At 40.8% G+C, this 24293-nt stretch overlaps 1 protein-coding gene across 3 annotated transcripts in view; it reads right to left on the bottom strand.

Moving 5' to 3' along the window:
- Window positions 1-16293, bottom strand: part of HPRT1 (hypoxanthine phosphoribosyltransferase 1) — a 38384-nt gene extending 22091 nt beyond the window's left edge. Inside the window, exons 1-3 of one of the 3 annotated variants that reach the window (XM_025431372.3) lie at window positions 16066-16293; window positions 2008-2114; window positions 237-420 (exon numbers count right to left, since the gene is read on the bottom strand). In XM_025431372.3, the coding sequence (XP_025287157.1) occupies window positions 237-420; window positions 2008-2114; window positions 16066-16092 (318 nt within the window). In that variant the 5' untranslated portion in view covers window positions 16093-16293. The other 2 variants (XM_025431373.3, XM_025431371.2) reach the window with 2 other exon arrangements.
- Window positions 16294-24293: the final 8000 nt, after the last annotated feature.

Genomic DNA, 24293 nt, shown 5'->3' with positions numbered 1-24293 from the left:
TTGAAAAAGACAATATTCACTTGGCTATAAAGCAGTAGAAAATATATTAGAAAAGCTCACTGTAACCAAGTGAAATTAACATGTAAGTATAGTTTGCAGAGCTTCAAAAACATACAGGAAAACCTACAGTTGCCATGGTTTTCTTAAATATATATATATATATAATACATATAATCTTTATTTAAATTTTAGTTAACATATAGTGCGATACTGGTTTCAGGAGTAGATATACTTACACAGTAGCTCTTCAGTCTGATGAAATCTACAGTCATAGGAATGGATCCATCACTATTTCTGTTCAGTGCTTTGATATAATCCAGCAGGTCAGCAAAGAATTTATAGCCTCCCTTGAGCACACAGAGGGCTACGATGTGATGGCCTCCCATTTCCTTCATCACATCTCGAGCAAGCCGCTCAGTCCTACAGAAATAAAATCAGGAATTTAACAAAAGTTAACTTATAATAGAAATATATTTAACTCTATAACAACCCCCTTAGGCATTACACTTCCACAAAACACATCCTTTGCCCCCCATGAATTATATCCTTGCTTCATAAAGTGAAAATAAAAACTTAAAAATCTTCAAAAACCAGGTACACTGTAACACCTATCATGAACTTTCAAAATGCAAATTAAAATACCATTTCCACATATCAGATTGGCAAATTCTGACTAAATGAAATTTTCCTGATAATATACATTATAAGAAATTGTAAAAAAAAAAAAGAGCATTCTCATATATCACTGGGAGTATAAATTACAGTAACCTTTTGGGATAATCTGGCAGTATCAAAACATTCAATAAATATCTTCCCCTTAACCCAGAATTTCCCTGTGGATAAAGTTGAAGCAAGTGCCCAAACACGTGTGTAAGAAGACATTCCATTCTACTCTGCAAAAGCAAAATAATGGAGATATCCTGCATGTCCATCAATAAAGAATTGCTTAAATAAATTATGGTATGGTCAGAAAATGGAATGTTATGCAACCTTCGAAATACACAATACAGCTCTAAATATACTAATATGAAAAAATGTCCAATAAACTTCAGACCTCTATGATAGTACATACCTGTGTGTTAAAATATGTACAGTTGATGTTTGAACTGCACAAGCCCTCTTACATAGGGATTTTTTAAAATAAATACAGTACCATATGTAATGTATTTTCTCTTCCTTATGATTTTCTTAAAAACATATTCTTTTCTCTAGCTTACTTGGTTGTAAGAATACAGGATAGAATACATATAACATACAGAGTGTGTGCTAATCGACTGTTTATGTTATTGGTGAGTCTTCTGGTCAACAGTAGGCTATCAGTAGTTAAGTTATGGAGGGAGTCAAGAGTTATATACACACGTTTTGACTGCATGGATGTCGGCGTGCCTAACCCCCATGTTGTTCGAGTTAACCACACATATATCTGCACACAGTGTATGTGCATAACCATTGTGGAGGGAAGGATTGTATAAAGGAGGCTGAAGAGGAGAGAACCCCACTTTACTCATTTATAGCCTCAATCCTTAGAATATTTTACAACAGACATGTACTGATACTATAATCTTAAAATCAAAAACTAAATAGCCAGACATACAAGGCAAGCATTCAAAGACCAAGTTAGGGATTTCACTGCAATTCAGTTAAGGGGATATTTTCAAGCTAGATATGCATACTAATCAAAATATGACCTTCCCTTCATGTGATCTAGCCCCAGCCCATTACCCTGTTCAGGGTTGAGTAATCAAAGACTGTGACTAGAGTTCATTCCTCCAATCTCCCTTCAGTGTACTTTATTCTACTCCCTACAGATTCCCAGTATACCATGACTTACACTGGGTAATTAGTAAGCTCTCTCTATACCTTGTGTGTAAAGAGGGCTCTCAAATAGAAAACATCTATTATTTGACAAGTTGGCCTAGTTTATTCAAATATCAACTACTTGAAACACTTGCGGACACCTGAAATTAATAGAGAAACCCAAAAACTTCAATTGAAGATCTTACTAACCTGTCCATAATTAGTCCATGAGGAATAAACACTTTTTCCAAATCCTCAGCGTAATGATGAGGTATACAAAATAAATCTAGGTCATAACCTGGTTCATCATCACTAATCTGAAAAAGAAATAGGACCATTTCAATGACAGCATTACAGGATTGACTTTAGATGTTAAAAAACCTTAGCTTAGGGCAGCCCGGGTGACTCAGTGGTTTAGCGCCACCTTCAGCCCAGGGTGTGATCCTGGAGACCCCGGATCGAGTCCCACATGAAGCTCCCTGCATGGGGCCTGCTTCTCCCTCTGCCTGTGTCTCTGCCTCCCTCTCTCTCTCTGTGTTTCTCATGAATGAAGAAATAAAATCTTAAAAAAAAAACCTTAGCTTATAAGAGCAATTTAGGTATGACACTTCGAGAACTTTCTGTAAACTTTGTAGGTATGATCATGAATTACAGTTATATAAGAAATCAACCTTATGTTTTAGAGACAGTTAAGACTATAGATGTAAAATGACAGATTATGAAATTTCCTTTAGTTCAGCAAAGAGAAAACAAAAAACTTTAAAGAGTTAAGACAAATGCGGCAAAATCTCGATAACATTTTAAACATGAGTGATGAGGATATGGGGATTCATTTTACTATTCTCTCCACTTTTAAGTTTGAAATTTTAGTAAAAAAAATTTATAGCCATCAGAAAGGATGAATACCTACCATTTACACTGACGTGGGTGAAACTGGAGGGTATTATGCTGAGTGAAATAAGTCAATCGGAGAAAGACAATTATCATATGGTTTCACTCATATATGGAATATAAGAAATAATGAAAGAGATCATAAGGGAAGGGGGGAAACTGAGTGGTGAAAAATTAGAGAGGAAGATAAATCATGAGAGACTCCTAACTCTAGGAAACGAAGGGTTGTAGAAGGGGAGGAAGGGGAATGGGGTGACGGGCGTTGAGGTCACATAACGAGGTGAACAGTGGGTGCTATTATTATATTCTGGCAAACTAAATTTAAAAAAAATCAAAACAAATTTTAATATGCTGTAGAAAACTATTTTAATACACTGTAGTCTAACAAGCTAAAATGTCACACTGAACAAAAGCTGCTGTTCCTCACCTCAAATCCGGCCTCTCTCACCTCATGGGGGGGGGGGGGGTCACCTAAAAAGCTAAGTGATTTCTTAAAAACCCAAGCTTGTTAGAAGTCTGAAATTTTTATAATCAATTCATGACGTGCCTTCATAGCAGATACTCCAAGATTGCTTAAGTAGAACCATATATTGGTTGTCTTTGTATGCCGAGTACCCAGCATACAAAGTATTTAATAATATCGATGTGGTACCTGTGGTGATAAAATGTACAATAATTATAATTTTATAAGTATTAAATATGTACCTATGCATATAGAAAAAATATAATAAAAACTATTATTTCGAGAAGAGTTACAGCAATTTTATTTCTTTAGAGTGTATATTCCACATTTTCTTCCTTGAGTATATATATTGCTTTTTAAGAAATTCAGTAGTCTTTCTTATAAACTATTTGTGGTATTATGTGTTTCTTTAAATACATATAAAAAGTATGGGTATATTTTTAAAGATGTATTACAACAAAATCTACAAACAAATTGTAATACAACAAAATAAAAGCAAGAAGTGAGGAGGGGAAGGGGGAAGGAAGGAAAGGAGGAAAAAAGGAAGGAGTAACAAGAAGGAAGGGTGGCTATGGAGGAGAATATACCAAACAGTGGTCAACTATAAGGGGATACTTGCTGCACCGCACACTTTAATATTGACATGGCCTTTTTTTTTCATTGTCAATTTCACTTTTTATTTATTTATTTTTTAATTTTTATTTATTTATGATAGTCACAGAGAGAGAGAGAGAGAGAGAGAGAGTCAGAGACATAGGCAGAGGGAGAAGCAGGCTCCATGCACCGGGAGCACGATGTGGGACTCGATCCCGGGTCTCCAGGATCGTGCCCTGGACCAAAGGCAGGCGCCAAACCGCTGCGCCACCCAGGGATCCCCAATTTCACTTTTTAAAAATCATAGTTGAGGGCAGCCTGGGTGGCTTAGCGGTTTAGCGCCGCCTTCAGCCCAGGGCGTGGTCCTGGAGACCCAGGATCGAGTCCCATGTCAGGCTCCTTGCATGGAGCCAGCTTCTCCCTCTGCCTGTGTCTCTGCCTCTCTCTCTCTCTGTCTCTCATGAATAAATAAATAAAATCTAAAATAAATAAATAAAAATCATAGTTGATTTATAATTCTCACTTGCCATTATGTTTAAAATTCATTCAAAGAAATAAATCAGGGGGATCCCAGGGTGGCTCAGCATATTTAGTGCCTGCCTTCAGCCCAGGGTGTGATCCTGGAGACCCGGGATCGAATCCCACGTCGGGCTCCCTACAGGGAGCCTGCTTCTCCCTCTGCCTGTGTCTCTGTCTCTCTCTGTGTGTCTCATGAATAAACAAATAAAATCTTAAAAAAAAGAAATAAACCAGATTTAAATACTCTACACCTCACATGATATTCAAGACTAAATATCTTCCAAATCACATTCAAGAAACTGATGCTAGGTTTTGGGCAGTTTTCGAGAAATATTGGCCAAACCATAATCACATGTCAATGTATCACTAATATCTACTGTGAGCACTTTTTTTTTTTTTTAAAGCTTTTTTTTTTTTTTTATGATAGGCACACAGTGAGAGAGAGAGGCAGAGACACAGGCAGAGGGAGAAGCAGGCTCCATGCACCGGGAGCCCGATGTGGGATTCGATCCCGGGTCTCCAGGATCGCGCCCTGGACCAAAGGCAGGCGCCAATCCGCTGCGCCACCCAGGGATCCCCCTGTGAGCACTTTTCAGTCAGCACTGTATTAGTTGCTTAAGGATAGGCATCTTGGCTTTCAGTAAAATTTTAAAATACATATTTAATATTTATATTATTATCTACAGAATTCATAATTATATTCTGAGAAGGCTGAGGTTTGTGTTGTCACTTTTTCAGTCCCAAAAGCTGTTTTGAGTTCCTCAGAATTGAGTAGAATTTTAGGTACTATCTTGTCCACCTGTGCATATGGCCAGGAAGTGATCCAAGTGGATGGACCCGGACACGCTCATGGGCATGGCCTGGTGGCAGGTGATGCAAAGGCACTCACTTGGCAGCTGGTCTGAGGGCGGCTAGAAGTCAACATTGATTTGCTTTTATTTTTTTAAAGATTTATTTATTTATTTATGAAAGAGAGAGAGAGAGAGAGAGGCAGAGACACAGGAGGAGGGAGAAGCAGGCTCCATGCCGGGAGTCTGACGTGGGACTCGATCCCGGGACTCCAGGATCGCGCCCTGGGCCAAAGGCAGGCACTAAACCACTAAGCCACCAGGGATCCCCTGATTTGCTTTTAAACAAACATATATTACTTTCACACAAAGCAAGAAAAATTCTATTTGGGTGGGGGAAGATTTTACCAGACCCTCTAAGATGAAGTGCTAACATAATCTGCTCAACATTCACATCATGTGTATTTCAGAACACATTTACTACAAAAAGAATAGAAATGGGACATTCGTGTCACCTAGAGGAGTTTTTTCCAAGAATATAACAATCAAGTATGACTTTTGTAAATTTTATAAACTGAAATTTAGTTCAAGCTTTGGGAAAAGACAGACCTTGCTAGATCCTGTAGGATATAAACATCCACGTCCAGCTCATCAGGCTGTATCTGCTATTACCTGACAAGAATGAAAAGGTACCATTTCCTAGTGCTTTAACACTAAAAAGATCCAGAGCATCAAAATGGCTTCCCTGGAGCTTACTCAGCACCTGCTCCTAGGTACTCACTGCTTCTGCACAAGCATAAACCAGGACCCATCCAGGACTCTTTGAAACATGCAACAATTGTAAAGACTACAGCTTCTGTGGACGTAGCTCAGTGAACAGCTACAGGTTTTGCAGGCAGCCTAAGAACTTCGAGAGTCTGGTTTGTCTCAATCAAAGCCGATGTGACTTCTGCCCAGATTTCATCCCAGACACGCAGACTGCTATAGACAGAACAGCTGGGATACACACTAAAACAGGAATTCTATCTCTATCAAAACACCAAATTAATTTCTAATTCAGAAGTTCTTACTTTCAATCAATCCTATTAGATGTATAGATCACATTTAATGTCAACAGGCTGACTTATGTGGCACCTGGGTGGCTCAGAAGGTTAAGTGTCCGACTCTTAATCTCAGCCCAGGTCATGAGTTCAAGCCCTGCCCAGTGTGAAGCCTGCTTTAAAAAAAAAAAAAAGGAGGGTGTTGACTTGTGATTATGAGAGAATATTATGAAACACTATATGGCAACAAATAGGACTACCTAGAAGAAATGAATAAATTTCTAGATGTAAGTAACCTCCCAAAACCAGATCAGGAAGTAATAGAAAATTTGAAGAGACCGATGACCAGCAATGAAATTGAATCACTAATCAAAAAACTCCCAATAAACAAAAAGTCCAGAACCAGATGCCTTCACAGATGAATTCTACCAAACATTTAAAGAAGAGTTAATACTTATTTTTCTCAAACTATTCCAAAATAAATAGAAGAGGAAGGAAAACCCAAATTCATTCTATGAGGCTGGTACCACCCTGATGCTAAAACCAGATACTACATAAAAAAGATAAAAAAGATACTACATAAAAAAGATACTACATAAAAAGAGAACTACAAGCCACTATCTCTAATGAAGATACATGCAAAATTCCTCAGCAAAATATTAGCAAACCAAATCCAACAATACATTAAAAAAATCACTCACCATGATCAAGTGATATTTATTCCTGGGATGCCAAAGGTGGTTCAATATTCGCCAATCAATCAATATAAAAGATCACATCAGTAAGAAAAAGGATAAACACTATATGATCATTTCAATAGATTCAGAAAAAGCATCTGACAAAGTACAACAACGATTCATGATAAGATTCCTCAACAAAATATGCTTAGAGGAAACATACATCAACATAATAAAGGCCATATATGAAAAACTCACAACAGTACACTCAATGGTGAAAAACTGAGAACTTCCCTCCTAAGATCATGAACAAGATGAGGATGTCCACTCTCACCAATGGAAGTCCTAGCCACAGCAATCAGAGAAGAAAAAGGAATTAAAAAAAAAAAGCTGGAGATATCACAATTCCAGATTTCAAGTTATACTAGGAAGCTGTAGTAATCAAATCAGTATCGTACTGGCACAAAAATAGACAAATAGATCAACAGAATAGGATAAAAGGCCCAGCAACAAACTCATGATTATATGGTCTTAATTTTCAACAAAGCAGGGAAGAATATTCAATGGGAAAAAGACAGTGTCTTCAACAAATTGCGCTGGGAAAACTGGACAACATGCAAAAGAATGAAACTGGACCATTTTCCTACACCATTCACAAAAATAAAGTCAAAATGGATTAAAGACCTAAATGTGTGACCCGAAACCATAAAAATCCTAGAAGAGAACATAGGCAGTAATTTCTCCAACATAGGCCATAGCAGTATTTTTCTAGATATGTCTCTTGAGGCAAGGGAAAGAAAAGCATAAATAAACTATTGGAAGTACATCAAAATAAAAAGCTTCTACTCTACTTCTACTCTACTTCTATTTCTACTAAGGAAATAATCAACAAAACTAAAAGAAAACCTATTGAATGGGAGAAGATATTTGCAAATGACATATCCAATAAAGGGTAGTACTCAAATACATAAAAAAAATTGACACAACTCAACACCCAAAAAACAATCCAATTAAAAAATGGGCAGAAGACATAAACAGACATTTCTCCAAAGACATACAGATGGCCAACAGACACATGAAAAGATGCTCAACATCACTCATCATCAGGTAAATGCAGTCAAAATTACAATGGGATATCACCTCATATCTGTCAGAATGGCTAAACTCAAAAACACAAGAAACAACATGTATTGGTGAGGATGTGGAGAAACCCTACCCTCTCGCACTGCGGGAGGGAATGGAAATTGTTGCAGTCACTGTGGAAGACAGTATGGAAGTTCCTCAAAAAGTTAAAAATAGAACTACCCTAAGATTCAGCAATCACACCACTGGGTATTTACCCAAAGAATACAAAAACACTAATTCAAAGGGACATATGTACCCTTATGCTTATGGCAGCATTATTTATAATAGTCAAACTACGGAAGCAGCCCAAGTGTCCATCGGTTGATGAATAAAGAAAATGTAGTGTGTGTGTGTGTGTGTACACACACAATGGAAAACTATTCAACCATAAAAAGAATGAAATATTGCCATTTGCAACAACATGGACGGAGTTAGAGAGTATGCGCTAACTGAAAGTCAGAGAAAGATAAATATCATGTGATTTCACTCATGTGGAATTTAAGAAAACAGGAAAAAAGAGAGAGACAAACCAAGAAAAAGACTATTTACTATGAAGAACAAACTGATGGGGTTACTAGAGGAGAGGTGGGTGGGAGGGAGGATGGGGGAAATAGGTGATGGGGATTAAGAGTACACTTAACATGATGAGCACTGAGTAATGTACAGAACTGTTAAATCACGGGATGCCTGGGTGGCTCAACGGTTGAGCGTCTGCCTTCGGCCCAGGGCATGATCCTGGAGACCTGGGATGGAGTCCCACATCAGGCTTCCTATGTGGGGCCTGCTTCTCCCTCTGCCTGTGTCTCTGCCTCTCTCTGTCTCTGTGTCTCTCATAAATAAATAAATAAATAAATAAATAAATAAATAAATAAATCTTTAAAAAATTAAAAAAAAAAGAATTGTTAAATCATTATACTGTACACCTGAAACTAATGTAACACTTTATATTAACTATACTGGAATTTAAAAAAAAAAACAATAAAACTTTTAAAAGAGTTGATTTGTTCTTTCAAGCATAGAAAAACATGTTAATATAACTATTCCCAAAAGGCAAAAAGAAAAATTCTTAAAACTTACATTGCTTGAGGTACTTTAGGCATGAATTCATAACTGTGCTAGAATTCACTATAAACAAATGAGGTATATTTATGGGGGTCCTAATTTAAGAAATATACGACTGGCCATAGGAAGTTGGTTGTCAGAACTGGGCAATGGGTATATGAGGGTTTGTTATATTATTACATCTACTTATAGATATTTCAAATATAAAGTCAAATACAGAGCAATTTATTTAAGTGATTACAAGGCGCCAACATTACTTTTCCCAATTTGACATTTAATGAAAAGTCCAAGTCTTTTAAATCCACATATAATGACTAAATATTAGAATACTAATTTTAAAATGGTGACAACCTTATCCAGAACCTGTATTCTTGTTACTAATACTCAAATATTTATTGAGAATCTACTATGTTGTACATAATAGAGAGGATTAGACAAATCTGACATAGCTACCCTCAAAGGGTTTACAGTATAGAAGACATGACATGTACATGAATAACCATAAGACAGTGTTAAAGCACTATGAAAAAGAAATCGGTGAAGCACTGTGGGAATTTAAGAGAGCATCACTATTAATAAATAAAATAAGATAAAATTCAATGAACAGGAACTTATTTTTACTCATCCCAAACACCAAAGCTTCATATTAAACAGGTCCAATAACCTCAATCTCCACAAGAGCTAGACAGAAATATACTTGGCGGCCTTTAATCTTATAAACTCCTACGTATCCCACCTGATATTGGTTACTATCTGCTATTAACCTCATCTGATAGTTAACCATCCAGTGGTTGCTTTGCTAGGAAGGGATTGCAATATATTAAATTACATAAAATGCATTCAGCATCCACTTTAAGGCACTGTGCAATAAATTTTGTAGGGGGATACAAAGATGATTTTCAATTTAGAGCCCTCAGAGCTTATAATCTAGTAGAAAAGACATACATATACACACACATCTATACAGCACAACAAAGCCTATCATTTGAACCTGAATCTAATTTTTTTTTTGTACCTGAATCTAATCTGACAAGCCCACAAATCTGTGATTATCAAGAGCAGTTATATACACACTAAATGCAAACCTGGAACCCAACACCAATGACTCCCCCTAAAGTAATATCAAGCTTAAAGTAGTCATTATATTCTGTTGCCTAGGCTGTAAACCGAGTAAAAGTGACTGTCAGGTCTCTGATACTGAATCAGTACAGCTTTCTAAATCAACTAGGCAATAGTTGATGATGAATGTATCACATTTCTGTATGAGTGTAAATCACATGTTTTATTATTGGTGACTTGGTGTTGCATGTCTAAGCACATGGTTGTCACCAACACCTTCTCAAAAAAACTGTATTAGTCTGCTGGAGCTGCCCTAACAAAATACCACTGACTGGGTGGCTTAAACAGCAGTAATTTATTTTTTACAGTTCTGGAGACTGGGAATTCCAAGATCAAGATGCTGGCAAAGTAGTTTTCATTCTGAGACCTCTCCTCTTGGCTTGTAGGCAGCTACTTTCTCCTAGCTATGTGTACAGTGGAGGGTAGGGGAGGGAATCTTTAGTGTCTTTTCTTAAATGACCAGGACCCCAACCTCATGACCTCATCTACTCCTAATTACCTCCCAAAGGCCCCACCAAATACCTACCACACACTGGCCGTTAGGGTTTCAGCATATGAATTTGGGCAGGAATGGCTATTATTCAGTCCATACCAAGAACTTGACATAAAATGGCTAAAGTAGATCACAAAGAAGATTCTGGATGGCTTTGGAAAGAGCCCAACCCAAAAATATTTGGGGAGCCCTTTGGAGGTAAACAAATGAAAATGGTTTCTCTCCAGATCCAATGTTTCCACTATGGCCATTTCTGGCTGAACTGGAAATCAAAGAATAGGTTACTAATAGCTCTGAGTTACTTACCATTTTACTCAGGCAGTTCAGAAATCTGACCATATCTCCTCAAGCTTTAGAACACAGCTCTCAAATTCTAACCTATGTGTAATACACTTATTAAAGGTAAACTCTACAAGGTACTTTTATTAATATGTAAGATTATTGAAAAATGTAATATCAGCATCTACCATTTGTCTAGAATCATAGTCAATACTTCTGCTATAATAGATGACCAAAATAATTTTACTTCCCAGTAAAACTGGCATCACAGATTCTTAATAATTATGTGTGTCAATGTATAATGATTTTCACATTGAAAATTTTTGTGGTTTGCACATTAAAAATTTTTTTGCACATAAAATTTCTTTTTTTAAAAAATATTTTTATTTATTCATTTATGATAGAGAGAGAGAGAGGCAGAGACACAGGCAGAGGGAGAATCAGGCTCCATGCCGGGAGCCCGACGCGGGACTCGATCCCGGGACTCCAGGATTGTGCCCTGGGCCAAAGGCTGGCGCCAAACCGCTGAGCCACCCAGGGATCCCCACACATAAAATTTCTAATTAAAAAAATATATTATCTACAATTACAGCAGGCAAGGAAACCTAAGATAACACTAGCAACATCAATTCATCATCTGTAACTAGGATTGCTTAAGTTTTTTGTGGTCAAAAAATACCAATGTTTGTGGTTCCAGACCAGATCAAATGGAAGTAAGTTTTAAAATGAGCTTAAAATGTGAATTAAAAGATGTATGATTAATAGATAAAATATATTTTATTTTATTCCTAGTAATCAACAATTCCAAGCTTCTAGAATGTGCAGAAACTGCTGGGTAGTATATTTCTACCTTTTATATTCAGATACTTTAAAATTCTTTAAAAACTCAAAAATAAATTAAAATTCTTAAAGAACACCAAAGTAAAGTATATGCCATCCCCTTGGAATAATCTGTGATAACCCAGGTTATCATAAAACTAAAATTATGAATCATTGATATACATAATTCTTTTTAAAAAAGATTTATTTATTTATTTATGATAGACATAGAGAGAGAGGCAGAGACACAGGCAGAGGGAGAAGCAGGCTCCATGCCGGGAGCCCGATGCGGGACTTGATCCCGGGACTCTAGGATCGTGCCCTGGGCCAAAGGCAGGCCCTAAACCACTGAGCCACCCAGGGATCCCCGATACACATAATTCTTAACGTGAAAATAATTAAAGCTAGCAGTATGTTCATCTTCCAATTTTATATCCGTCTTACAAATAAATTACATATATAAATTGCTTGCTCTCCCTTCTAGGGGTAAAGGAATTAAAAGATTTATAAGAATCTAAGGGTTATAAGAGTTAAAATCAGCATTTTTTAAAAAAATTATTTATTTATTTTAAAGGGAGGTGCAGAGAGGGAGATAGAGAATCCCTAAGCAGACTCCCCACTGAGTGGGGAGCCCAGTGCAGGACCCTGAGATCATGACTGGAACCAAAATCAAGAGCTGGACGTTCAACTGACTGAGCCACCCAGACACCCTTAAAATCAACACTCTTAATTATTCAACCCAGGGGTAAATTATTAGCTGCTCCTAAGTAGGTCGGCCTATAACTACTATATGTGCAAATACATGAATTTATCCTACACTATGATCTTTCCTTTGATTAGTGTGCATAGTGGAATAATAACCATGTGCATTCTGAACAAAAAAATATATACCTATCAATTATCAGAAGCACACTGTTAAAGAGAGTAGTTCCATAGCAATTCCAAGTTTGTATGAATTCTTATTAGCAGCAACTTATTCTAAATGTTAGTAATTTGGTGGCAAAGTAACAATGGAGTCTCTCTATTGATATTAACAAAGGTGGTTGACACTTTTACAGCCTATGAGTCTTACTGAATCCACACAGGATAAAATTACAGAAAGAAAGAAGGCTAAGTGCATTCTTAGCATTTCTTCACATGAAATGGCCCAGTTACTACCTGATGAACTATAAGAAAACTAAAAGAAAGCTCCCAAGACCCCTCTTCTCTGCTGATCTGGTTGGTCTTTTTGCCCTTTTCCCAATTCCTGCCTATGGACTTTCTGCAATATCCAGATACCAACAATGGACAGAAAACAAGATGAATCTACAGTACACATGTCACATTACTCAATTTGCAGAAGCCTCCAAACCGAACTGCTCCATTTCTTGGTGATCACAGAGAATAATTCTGGTCTACATTGACTGATGTTAGTCTAAAACCCTGTTTGATAACAATTATAGGGCTGTGGACCCAAAAAAATTGCACTAGTCTATCAATTCTGTGAAAATAAAAAAAAAAAAATTCTGTGAAAATTATTGACTGGGTAGTACATTACACATCTAGCACTACCATCCTGAAATTCAGAAGACCGAATACACTCATAATGCTTATCTGATGTTTCACATTAATGTGCAAAAATCCAGAAGCTTGTTCTTAGTTCATGTGTGTGCAAGTTTCCCCTGGCAGTTTAATACAAGCAGCATGGGTTGTATCAGGCAGATCTGGGGGCCAATTTCACCTGTGATGTCAGGCAAGTCACTTCACCATCTGTGCTTCCAAGGTCATGCTAGTGTTTACCTACCTCATAGCAAACCTATTTTGTAACTCTGGGACGTTTACACTAGGTAATATCTGCAAAATACTTACTTCAATGCCTAAGACATAGTAAATACTAAATAAATACCTACTATTGTTACTACTAACTTAAAAATGGAGAGGTTAAGAGCAGATTCAGGCCAGATAACTTAGATTCAAATCCTAGCATTGCTGGGTGATCTTGGGTAAGTTACTTACTCTCTCTGAGCCACATAAATTTCTTTTTAAATTTAAAAATATCAAACCATGGGGTGCCTGCTCAGTTGGTTAAGCATCTGCCTTCAGCTCAGTTCATGAGCTGAAGCTCCCTGAGCAGGTTGCCTGCTTCTTCCTCTCCCTCTACCTGCTGCTTCCCCTTCTTGTGCTCTCTCATTCTCTGTCAAATAAATAAGTAAAAATATCAAACCAGGGCACCTAAGTGGCTAAGTCGGTTAAGCATTTGCCTTTGCCTCAGGTCATGATCCCAGGGTCTGGGGATAGAGCCCCATGTCTGGCTCCCTGCTCAGCAGGGAGCCTGCTCCTGCTTCTCCCTCTCCCTGCCACTCCCCCTGCTTGTGCTAGCTTGTTCTCGGTCAAATAAATGAAATCTTTTTTTTTAATTATTTAAAAATCATTGAAAAATCAAAAATAAATTAAAAATATCAAACCAGTTAATTATACCTAAAGGGCTTAGAAAAGAAACCAGCACATAGTAAACACTATATGAGTGTTTGTTATTACTAACATGCAGAGAATTTCTGGGAAGGAAATAAAAAAAGGAACAGGAATTTGCAAACCAAAAACACAATGAAGATCTTAATGTTGAAACAAAACTAGTAGTTCTAACAAAAATAATTCACTGTGTGCTGGGGCAGGCATTATACCCCAAAGTTAAAAGTATCTAACTTCCTCAGCAACTGAATAAAAACAACAGCGCCCACCATTTTTTGAGCACCCACTATTAGTGTACCATTTTAAGCATAGGCTCTTGAGAGAGACCTAGGTTTGAGTCTGAGTTCCTCTTTATAAATGTGCCATGTGGGTATAGTGAGAGGTTAAATTACCCTCTCCGAGGCTTCAAAGATTCCTCCTCTGTAAAATGGTCATAATCATGCTAATTCATCTCAAGAGTCCTGGATCCAGCAGCATTAGGCTCCCTGCTTATCAGGGAATCTGCTTGAGGCTCTCTCCCCACCTCCCCTCTCTAATAAATAAATAAAACTGGAAAAAATCATCATGCTATTGTTACAGGGTTGTTTTGAGGACTAAATAGGACTATATCGGTAAACACAATGATAGCTACTATTACTATTCCCAGTCAAGGACCATGGAAAGGTTGTTCAGACTGCAGACAGTCTTACAATCTTTTCAGTAACACCAAGTGGCAGCTAGCACCTCAGCAATACATTAAAGACACTTTAGCTCAGAAAGGTGATGTAAGTTACCCAAGGCCACACAGCTAGTAAATAGCCCAAACAAGCAGGATTCCAGGCCTAACTCCATTAAGAGCATTGGTCTTTACCTTAAGCCACATTGCCTAATATCAACAGAATCCTTCCTTTTTAAGGGCTTAAAGGATTAATTATTTAATTTAATCATTTAACAAACCATTATTGAGAATTTATTACATGCCAGGCACCATCCTATGTGCTGGGAATACAGTGGTGGTCCCTGACCTTATAAAGTTTATGATTAATGAGAGACGATCAACAGGTAATTGGGTAACTGTGAAAATAATATGACGATGACGATGACGATGCAGACGAAGGCATCTAACTGTTTGGCAGGGGTGTTGGCCATTTTAGCAAGCATGATCGGAAAGGTGGGGGGTGCGATGCAGCTTGGTTTGTTCGAGAAACAAAAAGAACCAATGAGGTTGGAGACAAGATACCAGAGGCTGATTGATGATGGTATGAATGTCCTTGAAGGTAAGGACCAGATTCGCATTTTTTGTCCCTGTAGGATCAAAGAGCATAGGATCCAGATTGAGGCTTATCTGATTTCGAGACCTGGATACCTCTGGGCCGTGGGAAAATTACCTAATATCGTCTCAGTATTTCCTTGTATGCAAAAAGGTAGGTATGGTTACCGCTACCAAGGTTGCTGTGAGGATTCGACCAGGCAATGCGCATTCGCACAGTCATTATGGTATTTGCGGAACTGGGTGCAAATGCCAGTCTCTGCGTGCCCTATGTGGTCATTCCATGCCTGGACCCTCTACACAGGGCCTGGGCAGCATACCCCCAGTTTAGAGAAGGGCCTCTCCGAAAAAACGCACCCCCCCCCCGACCCGCGCGGCGCGCCAGATCATCCCCAAACTGGCCCGCGGGCCCCTCCCCGCAGCACGCTCCCCAGCGGCACAAGTCAACCAAAACGCCATTTCCACCCTCTCCTCCCACACGCAGCCCTCCAGGCCGGGCATGTCCCGGGGCACCCACCCCACACCTCGCCATCCGTCTCCCACGCCGCCCTGCGTGACGTAAAGCCCGAGCCGGGACGCAGCGGCCGCCTCCCGCCCCTCCGGGCTTCCCCGGGCCACCCCGGGCCCCGGCGGCCGCACTGCGGGCCGCGCGCCTCAGGGGCCGCCAGCCGCCGCCACGGCCGGGCGGGCCAAACTGCTCACCACGACGCTGGGGCTGCGGGTCGCCATTACGAAGCCGGCGGGCGCGGGGGCTGACGGCAGCCTGAACAGGAGGAAGCCGGCGTTGCAGCAGAGGAGGCGGAGGTTCTCCTGCAGAAGGCGGCGACCCGCGGGAAAGCGGAGAGATTTGCTCTGCCGTTGCGCTCTAGGCCGCCGCCGCCGCCAAGCCGAGCCTAACAGGCCCCGCCCCGGCTCGCCCCGCCCCCGGCTCGCCCCGCCCCCGGCTCCGCCCCGCCCCCGGCTCCGCCCACAGGCCGCCCGGTAGTCTCCGCCGGCGCCTGCGGGTTTCCAAGCGCACGAGGTGGGAATTTTCCTCCGGAAGAAGCGGCGACTCCTAGCGCGCATCCTGTGTCCCGTTTTCCCTGGGTCTCCCAGCGGGACCTCCGGCTCCAGGATTCCCAGACCTGTCGCCGCCTTCTTCCCAGTGCGCTAAACTGGGCTCCGGCTCTTCCGCTTGCAGTCACCACGTGCTCCTCTCGCCCGGCGTCTCCTTCCCAAGACCTTGGACCGCATTGCGGATTCCGTTTGCCCGACTGGTGGCCCAGTTCTACCAAAAAACTTTAACAGGGTGTGTGAGTTCAGACCTAGGAGCCCTAGGGTGAGCAGATCAGGGTACACATCCGGCGGGGGACACCTTACTGCTCTGTGACCTTGTGCGAATCAGACTTCCTGAGCCTCTTTTCGTCTCAGTAAAGTGAGGATATTAACGGGATTGTTGTGAGGATTAGACGCGGCATCTGTGTGCGCATACGCATGTAGACGGCACAGTACCTAGGACATTGCATAATCAGGAAGTGGGAACCGTTGCTATTACTGATCTTTATTTTTGCCTCCACAAATTCCTGTTTGGAATTGGGGCGGGTTGAGGGGGGATCCTCCCCTAGTCTCACGTAAGTCAGGTAAGCAAATAACAGTTGTTCCATTCCTGCCGTTCCTACAGCTCCGGCACCCACCAGAGTGCCCAGCGCATGCTAGGTGTCCTCTATTAGGGCCACTGAGGATATGTGATGGTAAGAGATTTGTGAACCTGGGCGTCATTGAACTCTGAGCCTTCATAAAAAAAATGAGAATAATTCTTCCTATGAAGGTTTATTGTGAGAATTGTAAAAATCACTTATGTAAAGCACCTAGCATACTACTTGCCTCGTAGTAGGTGCCCAAGAAAGAATAGCAGTTGTGATTTTATCGTGTATGAGTCTGGGAACACCATAGTGTCTGAGTTTTTCTGCCTCCCCTATCTATCATGGAGTGATAACAGACTATAATGGAAAAGGTACATGTGGGGTTTGGACTGAGATCTGAGTTTAAATCCTGAGTTGAGTTCACCACTAGCTAGTGTTATACCTTGAGCAGGATCCTCGGCCTCTGTGTGCCTCAGTTTCCTTATATGTCAAATGAAGATAATTTTTTTTTAATTTTTTTTTTATGATAGTCACAGAGAGAGAGAGAGAGGCAGAGACACAGGCAGAGGGAGAAGCAGGCTCCATGCACCAGGAGCCCGACGTGGGATTCGATCCCGGGTCTCCAGGATCGCACCCTGGGCCAAAGGCAGGCGCCAAACCGCTGCGCCACCCAGGGATCCCTGACGATAATTTATATCTCAACCACAGGGCATGGTGAGGATTAAACAAAATTATGCAAGAATGCCTAGCATAGCTCTTGCTTCAAAAAATGTTAATAACAATGCTATGCGTTCCATATTATTACCTTAAACAATTCTTCACTCTATCCTTCTAGCATCTAAGACTTCTTATTTGTTATTCTACTGATGGACATTTGGTCAGTTTCCAGGTTTGGTTTATTGCAAATAGTGCTGCTGTGAACATTTCGTACCTATTTTGTACATAAACACATGAATGCATTTCTATTGGATATAGACTTTGAGGTTCATATCAGCACATTTTTATTACTTATCCTTTTAACAAACATTGTGTTCCACCAGGAGTTAGAGCACTTACAGTTATATGTTGGGCCCCTGGCACATGTGGACTCAGCTACATTTGTTTCTCTCTTTTTTATGTTTTAAAGATTTAATTTATTTATTCACGAGAGACACAGATAGAGAGAGGCAGAGACATAGGCAGAGAACCGGGCTCCATGCAGGGAGCCCGATAATGGGACTCAATCCTGGGACTCCAGGATCATGCCCTGAGCCAAAGGCAGATGCCCAACCACCAAGCCACCCAGGTGTCCCTCTCTCTCTTTTTTTTTTAAAGTAAGTTCCATGCCCAGCCTGGAGCTAAAGGTGGGTCTTGAACTCAGGACCCTGAGATCAGGAGTTGGACACTTAAAACAAATGAGCCACTCAGGTACACATCCAGCCCCCACCCCCCCACCCCCACCCCTGCCCCGCCTGCCACATTTGTTTCTAAAGTAGGTAATCCAACACTTCAGAGCCCTTCTGGCTTGTTTGTGGCTTGCAGTTTCTTCTTTCTCCAACCCCTGTGGTAGCACATACTCCTGAATTCTCAGGGGTTTGAAATAAACAGTGATAGCCTGCTAACTGTAAAGACAAATAGTACTATTATTTCCATCCTGTTACTCTATGACAGCTTGGAGCTTTTATTTGTGTTTAAAATTTAAAACAGCAAATAGTGAAACTTGCAAGATGTAATACTTCTGTTTGGTAAGTGAAAATCCGGTTCACAGATGAAATGTATTGCTGAATTTGGACAATATATTTAAAATCAAAATGTTATTTTTTTTAATTTTTAAAAAATTATTTATTCATGAGAGACACATAGAGAGAGGCAGAGACATAGGCAGAGGGAGAAGCAGGTTCCCTGCATGGAGCCTGATGCTGGACTCGATCCCAGGACCCCGGCATCATGACTTGAGCTGAAGGCAGATGTTCAACTGCTGAGCCCCACAGGTGTCCCTGAAATGTGTTATTTTAAAATTGTAATAGTTGGGGCACCTGGCTGGCTCAGTCAGTAGAGCATGTGACTCTTGATCTCAGGGTTGAGAGTTAAGCCCCACACTGGGTATGGAGCCTACTTTTTAAAAACTTGAAAAATTAAAATTATAATTGTCTTAAGTCCTAAAAAGAAATCAAGAAAATAGCTATTACTATTACAGGAAATAAAATTTTCATATAGACAAAATCATTTTGTCTTTTTTTTTTTGAGAGACAGAGTGTGCAGGTGCACACCAGGAGAGGGATAGGGAGAGAGAGAATCTCAAGAAGGCTCCACACCCAGCGCAGAGCCCAACTCCGGGCTTGAACTCACAACCCTGAAATCATGACATGAGCTGAAATCGAGAATCAGGTGCTTAACTGCTTGAGCCACCTAAGTGCCCCAATTTTGTCATTTTTTAAATTAAAAATTATCTATTCTGTGTCAAATATGCTAAGTATGCCACTGTTTTACTAAAATATTTGCATGCAGGAAGAGATAAGGAAAGGAATCCGGGATCATGCCCTGAGCCAAAGGCAGACACTCAACCGCTGACGCTACCCAGGCGTCCCTAAATGTTGAATTTTTTAAAAGACTTTTATTTATTCATTTGTCAGAGAGAGGGAGAGAGAGCACAAACGGGGAATGGCAAACAGAGGGAGAAGCAGACTCCCTGCTGAGCAGGGGGCCCGATGCAGGACTTGATCCCAGGACTCTGGGATCATGACCAGAGCGGAAGGCAGATGCTTAACCAACTGAACTACCCAGGCGTCCCTCTAAGTGTTAAATTTTTATGTTAAATTTAGAGTAGCCTTCCTAGTGATCTTGGATGTTCCACCTTCATCAGAATACATTTCTCTAAGCTTTGCTTTGACTCCATGAACTGGATGAAAACTGAACCAGTATTGGAATTAACAAAACTGACAGTTAATTTTATGTGTCACCTTGGCTGGGCCACAATACCCAGATATCTGAACAAACATTATTCTGACTGTTTCTGTAAAGGTGTGTTTTTGGGTGAGATTAACATTTAAATCAGTGGACTTTGGCTACAGCAGATTACCCTCCACAATGTGGACGGGCCTCCTCCAATCATTTGAAGGCCTGAATAGAGCAAAGGCTGACCTCCGCTAAGCAAGGAGGAATTTTGCCAGCAGACCGCCTTCGGACTGGAACTGCAACTCCTCCGGCAGTGTCCAGCCAGCCGGCCTCCCCCATCAGATTTTGGACTCGTCAAGCCTCCACAAACGTGTAAGCTAATTCCTTAAAATAAATCTCTCTCGCTGCCTTTCATTTTCTCCCCTCCTTCTCTATCTCCTCCCCTCCCCCTCCCCTCTGTCTCTGGCTCATACACACATGGGGTTCTGTTTCTCCAGAGAGCGCTAATACAACTGATTTTCTATTTGAAATATCTAATGATATAGATGGCATCATATAACTGACATCATTTAACTGTGAAGCCCTGAAAATAGAGCTACTTATTTAAAGCTCTCACTACACTTTTTGTCGTGTACAGGACACTTGATCACTTCTCGGCCTTTTGGCTAAGATCAAGTGTGGTACAGGACACTTGAAATCAAAATGAACAAATGAATGTTGAAGAACAGTCAGTTGATCTAAACAAGCCATTCACAGAGCAATACGTAAATACCCTCTCTGCAGCTGCACCCCATTAAATCATCATCTTTGGGCACAGCCTCCTTAAAATAACTACAAACCTGTGAGGTTGATGCTGAAGCTGTCTCTGCAAATTTATGCCCCTGGTTTTCCTGTGGTCAGTGATAGCCATGTGCTCCATGCGCGTGGATGATAAAGCATTGCCAACTGTTTTGTTCATGTTACACAGTCATGATCAATGTCTTGAGTAACAAATATGGCATTTAATTTTGCATTAATCTTGCACTTTAGTTTTTGAATCATGTGCCGAAAAGGGTGAACTGCAAATTTGTAGGAAAAAAGGGTGTTGTAGATTTGCACCATATAATGAATGACATAACCACTGCACTGAGAGCATTCAGGTGACTTACTCTGTTCTATGGCACGACACCTCAGTCTCTGTTTCCTTAGTATACTTTATGTACATGTAAAGATGTAATTCGCTATGTCCACTGGCCTACCAACTCATGGCTGGGCAGCTTCCTGTATCTCGTAGGCTTTGGCATGGGCACAAATGGCCGGCATACCCTTCTGGAACCCCAAGTGTCCAACAAAGGGGCACACAGTGGTGAATGTTCCCTCTCGTCCCTGCCTGGGACAAGCATGAGTCGGTTGTCTTTAACTTCTAAGGTCTGAGTGCACTCTGTTATCGATGAACACCCAGCATGCTGTCCTTGAGAGGGTTACATACTATTTAGAAAAGATTAGAGAAAGGGAGAAGGGTTATCACTGGTTGCCATTTAGGTCTAACTGTATTAAAGTGAGAATTTGCTTCTCTCCGTATGTACTGCACAGGCTGGTAGGCAAAGAAGACTGAGGCAGAAGCTAGAATTAAAAGGTGGTGGTCCCACAGCCCCATCCTGACTTATGTTGATTCAGTTATTAATACTTACCCTGGGTGGGAAAACAAAACCTCTCAGACAAATGCTGAATTGGATAAGTTGCTGCAATAACAATCCCAGGCAAACTGGAATGTATAGCTCCCCTACAGTGCTGTAGGGCCGGTGGCCGGGGGGGGGGGGGGGGTGCTGGATGGCATCTCTCCACTATGGTGTCCCAACTTCTCACCCTGATTTCCTTCCTCTCCGGGCATCCTGGACCACCTTGCCTATCATAACTGTGCTTCAGGCCCACGGGAGAGACTTCCCATTCCCTGATCAGCCACTCTGCCCCCGGCTTCCCTCACTTCCCACTTCGCTCAGGATCCCACCTGAACCACTCTCACCAACTGCTGGAAGTCCTTTGTGCCCTTCCACCTCTGCTTTGCCCAGATGGCAGAGCCACACCTGTTCTATCTACCTCGCCTAGGCACTGGAGAAAATCCCACAATCGTGGAGACTGGTCCCTCCATAGATTCGTGGGACTGGGCCCTAACACCCCATTCACAATCCTTCACGAGTCCTTGTTCAGCATCCTGTCTTACTCCTCTCAGGAATGTTCTGAATGTCCCTGTTCAACTTCATCATCCTCACTCTAGAGGGGTTGACTCAACCCAATAGCTCATGAAGAGAGTGGAGGAAACAGGAAGCACATCAGTCCCTGCCATACACATCTACACTGTGTCTCTTCTCTCCTCCAGACCCAGAGCTGAGGAGCCCCTCCTCTGACCAGCAGACCCGTCTGTGGCCTGCAATCCATCACCTGTGGTACTGGTCTCTGTCAAATATCTACTCTTATTCTCCCATAGCATTTGTATCTCCTTCTTTCTAGTCTTTCCCTTCAGGCCCATACAGACCCAAGTTTCTTTTATCCAAGAAATAAGTAAGCAAATGAATAATTGAATGAATGAATGCATTTAAAGTCCTCTCTTTATGTCATAGCTCATGTTCTCGGAAAAATTTCCAGGAGGTTCTGAGAAAAATTTGATTTTGTAAAATATTTTATGACAGGAATGTCAAAATGGAAGTTAACTGCTGTTGTTAAGTCGTGCATGCTGGCTTTAGTTTGGAACAAAGAAATGAGTTTATAACAAGTAAGGCCAGGTGCTAGTATAGGACCATGTATTCTTTTCTCTTTTTAAAGATTCTATTTATTTATTCATTAGAGACACAGAGAGGCAGAGACATAGGCAGAGGGAGAAGCAGGCTCCCTGATGCCAGACTTGATCCCAGGATCTGGGATCACAGCCCAAACCAAAGGCAGATGCTCAAGCATTGAGCCACCCAGGTGCCCCTAGGACCATGTATTCTTATTGAATTCTTTTAAAACTCTGTATCTATTCATCTGAAAGTTGTCAGCCACCAATCACCCAGAGTTCCCTCATTCAATCTCTATGCTAACATTCCATGTCTCTATCAGGGTCTTCTTAATGACCATTAAACTATGATTTGCAGAGCTTAATTTTCTAGCAACTACCTACTGTCCTTGTCTTACATATTTTATAGCCTTCTGATATTATTACAAATGGCCTTTTATATAGACCAATTTCTAAAACTCTCAAAATCCCACATGGCTAATGGAAGTTGCTTTCTGCTTCCTTAGGATTTTAAAAAATAAACTGTTTAATTAGAAAAATTCTTTCTTTGGGGTGCCTGAGTGGCTCAGTCAGTTAAGCATCAGACTGTTGGTTTCTGCTCAGGTCGTGGTTTCAGGGTCGTGGCATCAAGCCTCGCGTTGGGCTCCATAGTCTGCTGAGATTCTCTCCCCCTCTGCTCCTCCCCTGCTCTCTCTCCCTCTTAAATAAATACAATCTTAAAAAAAAATCTTCTTCAGCAGCCCTAGATTCATGAGTTGTTAATACTTGCTTTATCAACTTTCTCACTTGCTGTCCACCCTCCTCACTCACTGTGGTCTGTCTTCTGTGCCCACAGTGGTGCCAAAACAGCTTGGCTTGGACAACACCATTGACTGTTATCTTGCCAAATCCAATGGACACAATTTTTGGCCTATAACTGTCCTCCTTATTGCATTTGATATTATTTGTCATTGTGTTCTTTTGACTCTATTCCCTTGAATTCTGGGACACCACTTGATTGTCCTACCTCCCTGTTCTGTTTTTCTCTCTCAAACTTCTCAGTACAGATGGTTCCCAACTTACAATGGTTTGACTTGCAATTTTTTGACTTTACGATAGTGCGAAGGCAGTACATGTTCAGTAGAAAGTGTACTTGGAATTTTGGATTTTGATCTTTTCCCAGGCTAGTGGCATGTAATACAGTCCTCTCGTGATGTTGGGAAGTGGCAGTGAGCCACAGCACCCAGTCAGCCACATGATCATGAGGGTGAACAACCCGTACACTGACAGCCATTCTGCATCCATACAACCATTGTGGTTTTTCACTTTCAGTACAGTATTCAATACATTACATGGGATATTCAACACTTTATTATAAATTAGGCTTTGCGTTAGATGATTTTGCCCAACTGTAGGAAATGCATTTTTGATTTACAATATTTTCAGCCTACAGTAGTTTTATCAGGGCATAACACCATTGTAAGTGGAGCAAGATGTGTATACCCTTCCCCAGTGTTAACATTTAATATAACCACACCTAGTACAATGATCAAAATCAGGAAATTAACACTGATACAAAATTATTAACCAATCTAGAATCTTTATCTAAGTTTAATCAATTGTCCAATTACTGTTCTTTTCTGGACCAAGATCTGATCTGGGAGCACATGTTGTATTTCCTTAAATCTCCTTTACCTCTTTAT

Source organism: Canis lupus, chromosome X (assembly GCF_003254725.2).
Source record: "Canis lupus dingo isolate Sandy chromosome X, ASM325472v2, whole genome shotgun sequence".
NCBI lineage: Eukaryota > Metazoa > Chordata > Mammalia > Carnivora > Canidae > Canis > Canis lupus.
This window is presented reverse-complemented; position numbering and strand designations above follow the sequence as displayed.